This window comes from Lathyrus oleraceus, chromosome 3 (assembly GCF_024323335.1).
Source record: "Lathyrus oleraceus cultivar Zhongwan6 chromosome 3, CAAS_Psat_ZW6_1.0, whole genome shotgun sequence".
Classification (NCBI taxonomy): domain Eukaryota; kingdom Viridiplantae; phylum Streptophyta; class Magnoliopsida; order Fabales; family Fabaceae; genus Lathyrus; species Lathyrus oleraceus.
Window position 1 is genome coordinate 133,788,902 of NC_066581.1, and position 10,036 is coordinate 133,798,937.

Genomic DNA, 10,036 nt, shown 5'->3' on the forward strand with positions numbered 1-10,036 from the left:
TAAGAATATAAATTTTAAGAGTATTAGGTTCTCCTTTAAAAAATGAATAGCATTTGTTGCACCTTCCATTTCTATATAAACCCTTACTTAAGAAATATTAACAACTAACATTATTCTTATAAGAAAAACACTACCTAATCTCTTCCTTTTCGTAATTGACCAATACTAAACAAACACTATCTAATAATCAAATCTTCCCTATAACTTCCAAAGTCTTGCTAAGTGATTATTTCTCTCATTTGAATGTATTACAATTTATATATAAGCAATATATACAAGGCCCCTACTAAACAAAATGAAATTTTGAAATGACTAGTACATTGTGTCCACTTCTTCACGTAGATAAATGTTTTCCCTCTTGCATGTTGTGAGTATGAAAGATGATTCATCAAGGACAATCCTAACTTCGTCTCCAAAATGGGAGAAACAGTGACATTTACCATTAATGAAAACTCACATGCAATTGTCCCCACGTTTAATACTTATCCACCCGATCTATACTATTAATCATAATTTCATATACAAGTCACTATATATATTCCTGTTTTGCATGGAACTTTTTTATAGTTATAATTATTATATCTTCCTTTTCATTCGTCTTATAATTAACATGGGAAAATCAAGTACTAGTTTTTCTAAGGGATTTTGGAAAGAAGGGTTTGGAATAATAATGAAGAAACTGCAGAAAAGAATAATGATGAAGCAAGGTCATTTTGTGGTGATTGCAACTCAAGGATGGAAGCCAGAAAGATTCTGTGTTGAGTTGGAATATTTAGATCATCCTGAGTTTGTGAAACTGTTAAAGCAAGCTGAAGAAGAGTTTGGATTCTCTCAAGACGGAGCAATTGCAATACCTTGTGAACCTGATGAGTTGAAGAGAATCATTGGAAGGAAAAAACAACACATAAACATCAAGGGTATTGATATTACTTGCTAGGTAAAAAATGAAATAAAATAAATTTTTCATTTCTTTAATATTTTGTTGTGTTTTGTGTATACCTTCTAATGTTTTAGATGGTTATACATATTTTTTGTTGTATTTTATTTTTAATTCATTAGTTAACTATAGCTAGCTAGTGGTTCTCATGCAATATAATAAGATAGTGATTTTGTTGTTGTGTTTAATTGTGCCCCTGTAATGTAAGCATAATAACTTGCAGGTGCAAGAGGGCTAGATTAATTAGTAAAATTGGATTTCTTTCTCTTGTATGTTTAGCTTGTAAAAATGGTTATTATTTTGAATAATGAGAACTTTAATTTGCTAATAGTACTATATAGTAATAATAATAGTAATTGCTTATGAAATGATGAATTCTGATAACTTAAAGGAATGATGACTTAAGCTAAACCTATGCTTTGAATCAACTCTTAAATTGTGGTGATCAATTTGCACCATCAATTTGCACCACAACCTATCAATCCGTTTAAAATAAAAAATATATATGTTTCACAATAATAAAAACCACACAGTTTTCATCATATAAAGATAATGTTAGGCGACTTTATGGATATCGCGTCCATATATAAAAGTTACATGAAAAATGCATACACACACACATATATATATATATATATATTATATATATATATATATATATATATATATATATATATATATATATATATATATATATATATTATATATATATATATAATATATATATATATATATATATAACAAAACATAAAATATTTTTGTCTTAATATTTTTTCGTCCCGTACGTTAATTTAAGTTCATTTTGATCTCTTAACTTTAAATAAATCTTATAGTCCTTAACTCTTCAAAACATGAATATTTTTTTTAATTATCCAATTTTTTTTTAAAAAAATTCAAAAATAACTAAAATTTAATTTTTTTTCCAAAAATGACCATTTTTGGCCCTAAAATCAACTAAGGCGCCACCCTAGTTGGCGCCTACCCTTAAGGGTAGGGCAAGTCGCCACTAGGAGTGGCGCCTACCCTTAAAATATATATTTTTTTTAAATTTTTAATATGTTTTTTTTTTATTTTTTTTTTAAATTAGTTTTAGTTTAATATTTTATATTTATTATAAATTATAATAATTTATATAATTTACAAGATATATATATATATATATATATATATATATATATATATATATTAATTTATATATATATATATATTTAATTTAATTTATAAGTAATTAATAGTATTTATAAATTTTTGGAAATTCTAATTCAATTTAATACATGTAAATAAATAATATTTTGTATAGATTAAACAATATATTTATATTAAAATAATACACAAGACAAATATTATAAAGATATGATTAAAATGCATTATTACATATGATGCGGTCCCTGGTACGATCCGCACGGGGGAGGTCTAACTACTCGTCTAGACGGCTCACGTGGTGGTGGTGCATCCCTATTACCACCCCTAGTCCTAACGCGTCCCCTTGCCGTTTGCCGTTGTGGTTGGGTTGAAGTCCCTTTAGTGCTGTAGGAAAGGCGGGTGCCCTCTGCGCCCTCAAAGCTTTGTCTCGGTGGGACAAACTGACTTCTGTTGGGTGCGCCCTCGAAATGTGGCCTTTGGTAGTTTAGGGTTGAATCAGGTTGGTTAAAGAACAATATTTGTTGGGGGGTGTAGTAGTCTTGTTGATAATCCTCTTGTATACCCGTGTCGGGGCTAAGTGGAGGACTGGAAGAGCTCGGGACATCGTCGTAATGGAAGTGTTGGGATTGATGGATGTGGGAGGATTGATATTGTGGTAGGTGTTGGGACTGTTGATGGTGGTGGGAATGTTGAGGTTGGTGTTGGTAATCTTCATGGTATTGGGGTTGAGTTTGTGGTATGTATTGTTGATTTGGTTGGGGGGTGGACATGTGTTGGGGTGGTTGTTGTTGGTAATACGGTGGTGGTGGCTGTTGTTGGTAATAAGGTGGTGGTGGTTGTTGTTGGTAATATGGTGGTGGTTGTTGTTGTTGGTAATACTGTGGTGGTTGTTGTTGTTGGGAATATTGTGGTGGTTGTTGTTGTTGGAAGTATGGTTGTTGCATCCGGGGATCGTCCAAATAGAACGGGTCAGACACAATCATTTCTGGAATTGTATTTGCTCTATACCAATCCACATATTCCCTTGTCGGCTTCATTTCGTTGGGCGCCACCGGAAATTGTAGAACATAGTGGGCACGGTCTTTCCACATTTTACGAAACTCCTTAGCAAATTCCTTCCAATGTTGGGCATACCACTGGTGGCTGACTTTTTTTAGATGCCAAGGTTCCAAAGACATAGGGGGGCCTGGGATTTCTTGATGCATTCGGAATTGCAGCTTGACACGGTCACTTTGGTGCATCTCCACAGTGGTGAACCGCATTATGGCTGTTTTTGCTGTCCAAACAGCTGCATCTTCGGGGTTGGGTTGATGTTCCAATCCCAAATATGGCCTCCAAATAAACTGCAAAGAAAAAAACAAATATGTTATTTATTGAGAATGCATGATATTAATAAATTAGTTAGAAGATGAGTGATTTAGTGGTAATACATCTTGTGCTCGGAGACGATCCAAGAGTTGGCGATAAAATATAATTTTATTTTTGGGGGTAAGACTGTAATCCAGTCCGGTTGTAATGAACCTAAACAAAAAAAGATAAATAATATTATTTACAAATATTTATAGAATAAATATATAAAATGAAATAACATCATAAATTTACCTAGTTGCGTAGGGGAAGGAGTAGACGTTAGGATTTTCTGGGGCTAGCCTCGGCAATCTCCACCACCCCCATGTTTGGAGCAAAAAAGCACATCCAGAAAATGTACAGTGGTCATTTTGTGCATTTTTACACAAAGAGCTATATAGGAATGCCAATACAGCAGAACCCCAACTATACGTGCTTATTCTATCAATGTCCTCGAGCAAACTCAAGTACATAAAGTTTATGCTATTTCCCGTCCCTTCGGGAAATAGCAAGTTCCCAAACAATAACATAATGTAAACCCGGGTTTTTATGACTTTTTCTTGTTCGGACGAATCCTCAGTCAAAGTTATGGAGTCGTGGTACAATTGGAGGCTCGATAGTTTAATACCCTGACCCCTAGCTTTTGCAGACCCCTCACCCTCGACCAGATCTACCCCCAACATTTGAACACATATTTCGTTGGGCTGTTGAACATTTCCAGTCACAGGCTTACCATCTATTCTAAGACCCAAAAGCATGTACACGTCCTCTAGTGTGACGGTACATTCACCAGTTGGTAGGTGAAAAGTGTGTGTCTCTGGTCTCCAACGTTCACACAGAGCAAGAATAAATTTGACATCAATTGTGGCATTTACGACATGCATAACATGACCAAAACCCGCACGCTCTATGTAAGGTACGCACCATAGGTCTGGATAAGGCATAGGGTGTGAACGTTGACGAAATTTCTTGGGATCCTTTAAAAACAAAAAATATAAACAATCATTAGATTGGACTTTTAAAAAACAAATTATAAACATACGAAAGAGGCAATGTTCAAGAAAAACTTACGAATGAGGCAATGTTTTCCCTAGTGCCTCTGTGTTCTTGGCCCATGGTAAGAAGAGACATGATTGCAATGTAGAACGAAGCTTGGTGGATGAGAAGTTTCGCCGGAGTTCTCTGAATAAAAGTGTTAGTGGTTGATGAAAACTTGCAAGAATGACCTTTTATTTATACTCGTTTTCAAGTAGATTGAATATGCAAAGATGTGACACGTGTAAGGCATGCGTGGGAATCTTGCAGAATAGGTGCAGGCTAGGTGGATAGGTTGGCATGCATTGGTACAGATTAGGTTGCACTTGTCTTGTCTTGGGGAAGACTTGGTGGAACCTGATGATGCAAAGATGTGACACGTGTAAGGCATGCGTGGGAATCTTGCAGAATAGGTGCAGGCTAGGTGGATAGGTTGGCATGCATTGGTACAGATTAGGTTGCACTTGTCTTGTCTTGGGGAAGACTTGGTGGAACCTGATGATGCAAAGATGTGACACGTGTAAGGCATGCGTGGGAATCTTGCAGAATAGGTGCAGGCTAGGTGCAGGCTAGGTGGATAGGTTGGCATGCATTGGTACAGATTAGGTTGCACTTGTCTTGTCTTGGGGAAGACTTGGTGGAACCTGATGATGCAAAGATGTGACACGTGTAAGGCATGCGTGGGAATCTTGTAGAATAGGTGCAGGCTAGGTGCAGGCTAGGTGGATAGGTTGGCATGCATTAGTACAGATTAGGTTGCACTTGTCTTGTCTTGGAGAAGACTTGGTGGAACCTGATGATGCAAAGATGTGACACGTGTAAGGCATGCGTGGGAATCTTGCTTTGAATATTATTTTAGTACAACAACTTTAGAAAGTTTAAATTGGTTTTTAATTCAATTTAGTTAATCAGATTGTTTAAAATAAATAATTAAGCTTAAATAAGATTGAATATTATTTTAAACACATAATGGAAAAAAGAGGTAGTTTAGTATTGGAAGCGTGATATTCACTTTCAATTTGCACATGAAGATGTGACATGTGTAAGGCATGCGTGGGAATCTTGCAAGCTAGGTGGTGAAGACATTTTTAGAAAAATAGGGTACTCGGATGCTTTGAATATTATTTTAGTAAAACATGTTTTAGAAAGTTTTAATTGGATATTAGGTTGGCATTTGATTAGGTGGGAATCTTGCAGACTAGGTGGTGAAGACATTTGATTAGGTTGGCATGCGCGGGAATCTTGCAGAGTAGGTGCAGGCTAGGTGCAGGCGAGGTTGGCATGCATTGGTACAAATTAATTGGAGTTGTCTTGTCTAAGGGAAAGGCTTGGTGGTAGTGTTGCATGCAAAGATATGAGACGTGTAAGGCATGCGTGGGAATCTTGCAGACTAGGTGGTGAAGACATTTGATTAGGTTGGCATGCGTGGGAATCTTGCAGATTAGGTGCAGGCTATGTGCAGGCTACGTTGGCATGCATTGGTACAAACATTAGATGGATAGGCATGCGTGTAGAAGGCTTGGTGGATGTGTGAGTATAAGTATTCACACAAAATTTCACAAAGGTATTCACAAGCTCCTTCACAATATCTTCACATATATCTTCACCATTGTGTTGCTGTTTTCAAATATACACCGTCGTACAGAAAGGCTTGGTTAGTGAAAACCAAGGCTATTGAACTGGTATACGGTAATTGGGAGGAATCATACAAACAACTTTCGCGCTACCTTGCTGCACTACATTTGTATTCACCTGGGACGGTTTCTATAATGGAGACCTTGCCGGCATAATCCCCTGACGGAACTTGTCTAGAAGGTAATGGAATATTCCATAGACTTTTCTGGGCATTCCGTCCCTGCATCATAGGTTTCACATTCTGCAAGCCGCTTATTCAGGTCGATGGAACTTGGCTGTATGGGAAATACAAAGGATCGTTACTGATGGCGGTCGCACAAGATGGAAATTCTAATATTTTCCCAATAGCCTTTGCATTGGTAGAAGGAGAAACGGCTGCTGCTTGGAGTTTCTTCCTTAAGAATCTCCGAACGCACGTGACTCCACAAGCTGGCATCTGTGTGATTTCTGACAGACACGCTTCAATAGACAGTGCATACAATAATCCAGCAAATGGTTGGCATGACCCCCCGTCTACCCATGTCTACTGCATCAGGCATATTGCTCAAAATTTTATGAGGGAGTTCAAGGATAACTTCTTGAAGCAACATTTGATAAATGCGGGGTATGCATTAAACCAACCTGGATTCCAATACTACCGTCGGGAAATAGTGTTGGCAAATTCTGATGTAGGGAGGTGGATCGATAACATTGGCAGAGCAAAGTGGACTAGGTCATACGACGATGGGGTGAGGTGGGGCCACATGACAACAAATCTTGTGGAATCAATGAACGGCGTCTTTAAGGGCATACGTAACCTCCCGGTAACCGCATTGGTGAGTGCGACCTATTTTCGGATGGCAACGTTGTTCGTAACAAGAGGCAGGCGCTGGCATGAAGTGTTGCAGACGAGTCAAGTATATAGTGATGCCTGCATGAAGTTTATGGGGCAGGAATCTGCCAAAGCCAGCAGCCATCGGGTTACGGAATTCGACCGCCATGGCCACACTTTTAGTGTCAAGGAAACAATTGACCACAACCAAGGGCTGCCCAGACAAGAGTATAGGGTTCTAATACCAGACCGTTGGTGCGACTGTGGTCAATTTCAGGCCTATCGTATGCCTTGTTCCCATGTCATTGCAGCGTGTTCACACAGCCACTTCGATGCATTATCGCTAGTGTCTCCCATCTACAAAGTTGCAACATTGCTCAATGTATACGACAATCCCTTTCCGGTGGTAGCATTGGAGGCGTATTGGCCAGAGTATGACGGGGAAATTGTTTGGCACAACGAATCGATGCGGCGGAATAAAAGTGGTCGCCCAAACAGCAGGCGCATTAGAACTGAAATGGACGTCGTAGAGAAAATGCAGAGGAAGTGTAGCATATGTCGACAACTGGGGCATAATAAGAACAAATGTCCATATCGTGGATCTACTTCGACTACATAGTTGTATTACTTCATAACTCTGTGTACCAATGCTATTTATCAATAAAGTTTACTTTTTATTCCAAATAGAAGATGGCATTGAAACAACAAACACAAACATCTAACATTACAACAACAATTACTAAAACAAAAACACATACTGAAACAAGAACAAGTACTAAAACAAGAACAAGTACTACAACAATAGCAAATACACAAACAACATCACAAACAACCCTTAAAATCTAGGAAATTACAACAGTTAACACTATGTCGTCTGATCCATGCATCATTTGGATGCAATCAATGTCGCTTTCAACTTCAACCCACGAACATACCGTTTCTCCAGTTTCAAATGAGATACTTTTTCTAAGCCTCTGAATCCTTCTGATGACTTCACCAGGTTGGTAATCTCCCTCTAACCAAGACATCAATGATCTTTTTAGTTGGTCCAACTAACGGATGTTCCAAAATTTCATCTCCATTAGGGGTTTCACAGGTGAGAAAATAACATGCCCGTCCCTTTTTAAGATTACTGGTTCTGGATCCGGGCACCTGGATGATGTCCGCTCCCATGATGACGGTCTGGGGGATGCCATGAACTCAACTTGATAGAGAAAGTGATAGGAAATAGTGGTGAAGAAAATGCAAGGAAATAACACTTTATTTATAGGACAAGATTAATTAGTATTAGGGGGAATTAGGGTTTGAATTAGGTCATACCTACCTAACATGATTAACCCTAATTCTCCCAAAAATTTATAAATACTATTAATTACTTATAAATTAAATTAATATATATAAATTAATATATATATATATATATATATATATATATATATATATATATATATATATATATATATATATATATATATATATATATATCTTGTAAATTATATAAATTATTAGGTCATACCTACCTAACATGATTAACCCTAATTCTCCCAAAAATTTATAAATACTATTAGTTACTTATAAATTAAATTAATATATATATAATTAATATATATATATATATATATATATATATATATATATATATATATATATATATATATATATATATATATATATATATCTTGTAAATTATATAAATTTTTATAATTTATAGTAAATATAAACTATTAAATTAAAACTAATTTAAAAAAAAAAATTAAATATTAAAAAAAAAAAATTAATTTTAAGGGTAGGCGCCACTCCTAGTGGCGACTTGCCCTACCCTTAAGGGTAGGCGCCAACTAGGGTGGCGCCTTAGTTGATTTTAGGGCCAAAAATGGCCATTTTTGGATTTTTTTTTTTAAAATTTTAGTTATTTTTGAATTTTTTTTTTTAAAATTGGATATTCAAAAAAAATAATCTCAAAACATACTCTATCATGTAAGTTCTTTTCATCTAATTAGGGATAAATTATGAATTAATATAATACGTTTAAAGTAATTAAAGAAATAATATTGACATCTTTTAAAAACTAAAAGATATATTAAACCAATAAAAAATATTAAACTAATGAAAAAGACATTTTATAATTATTACATTAAGCTAAATTATTAAAAAATATTTTAAATTTAATATTTATTATCTATTTAATCATAATAACTTAATTTAAAATAATAATAAAATTGTTAACCTTTTAAATATAATGTTAAAAAATAAAATAAAATAAAACATATCTTAAATATATAACATATTTTTATACAAAAAGAAGAAGAAAATTAACAATCTATTGGAAATCCATCATAACCCGTGGAGAATTTCAATTAATCTTGATGAACAAGATTGTTATCACCCACACAATGAGAATGAAAAGAAGAACAATGGAGAAAGAAAGAAACTAAAGAACAATGGAGAAGAAGAAAAATGTTATGTAGAGTTTATCTCTGTCCACAACCTGTGGAAAAACTTCTTATTCACTTTGCAACTGCAAAATAATGTGAATTACAATGTTATGAATACTCTATTCACTTCATTACAAAAATAAGGGTTACTCTATTCACTTCAAAGCCCAAAACTATAAAAGGTTTAAAACTATAAAAGTCCAAAATAGCTAACACTACTAAAATAGACATAAGTCAAAATCCTGTGTGAAGCAACATATTTCGACACTTTGACACACTAACACAACTTAACACATTAGGTGATTCGACACTTCCTTGCTTCTGTCGAGCAACCTGCTTCGACACAAGGAATTACAATTCAACACACCACCTAATTCATTATGTCTTAGCTATCTACATTCATCATAGCTCTTAGTCTTATAAACACTTTAACCCGCTCTCCCTTCGTCATGATGTCTGCAATATGATTCTCAGTCCTGCAATATTCCACATTCATCTTCCCATCTGCTACATGCTCTCGAAGATAATGGAACCTCATTTCGATGTGCTTGCTTCGACCATGTGTTATCATATTATTTTCCAGATTGATAGCTGACATGCTGTCGATCTTCATGGTAATTGCTCCATGACTCTCCATGTTATTTCTTCGACCAGATTCACCATCCACGTTGCTTGACATGCACAAAGAGAAGC

At 35.4% G+C, this 10,036-nt stretch overlaps 1 protein-coding gene across 1 annotated transcript; it reads left to right on the plus strand.

Moving 5' to 3' along the window:
- The first annotated feature begins 610 nt into the window (after nucleotides 1-610).
- Nucleotides 611-937, plus strand: LOC127130044 (auxin-responsive protein SAUR32). The gene has a single exon (XM_051059122.1). It carries the CDS (start codon nucleotides 611-613, stop codon nucleotides 935-937), a length of 327 nt encoding a protein of 108 aa, XP_050915079.1.
- The last annotated feature ends 9,099 nt before the right edge of the window (nucleotides 938-10,036 follow it).

Coding starts and splice junctions, on each gene's coding strand:
- LOC127130044 (XM_051059122.1), top strand. CDS start 611: ATGGGAAAATCAAGTACTAGTTTTTCTAAGGGATTTTGGAAAGAAGGG.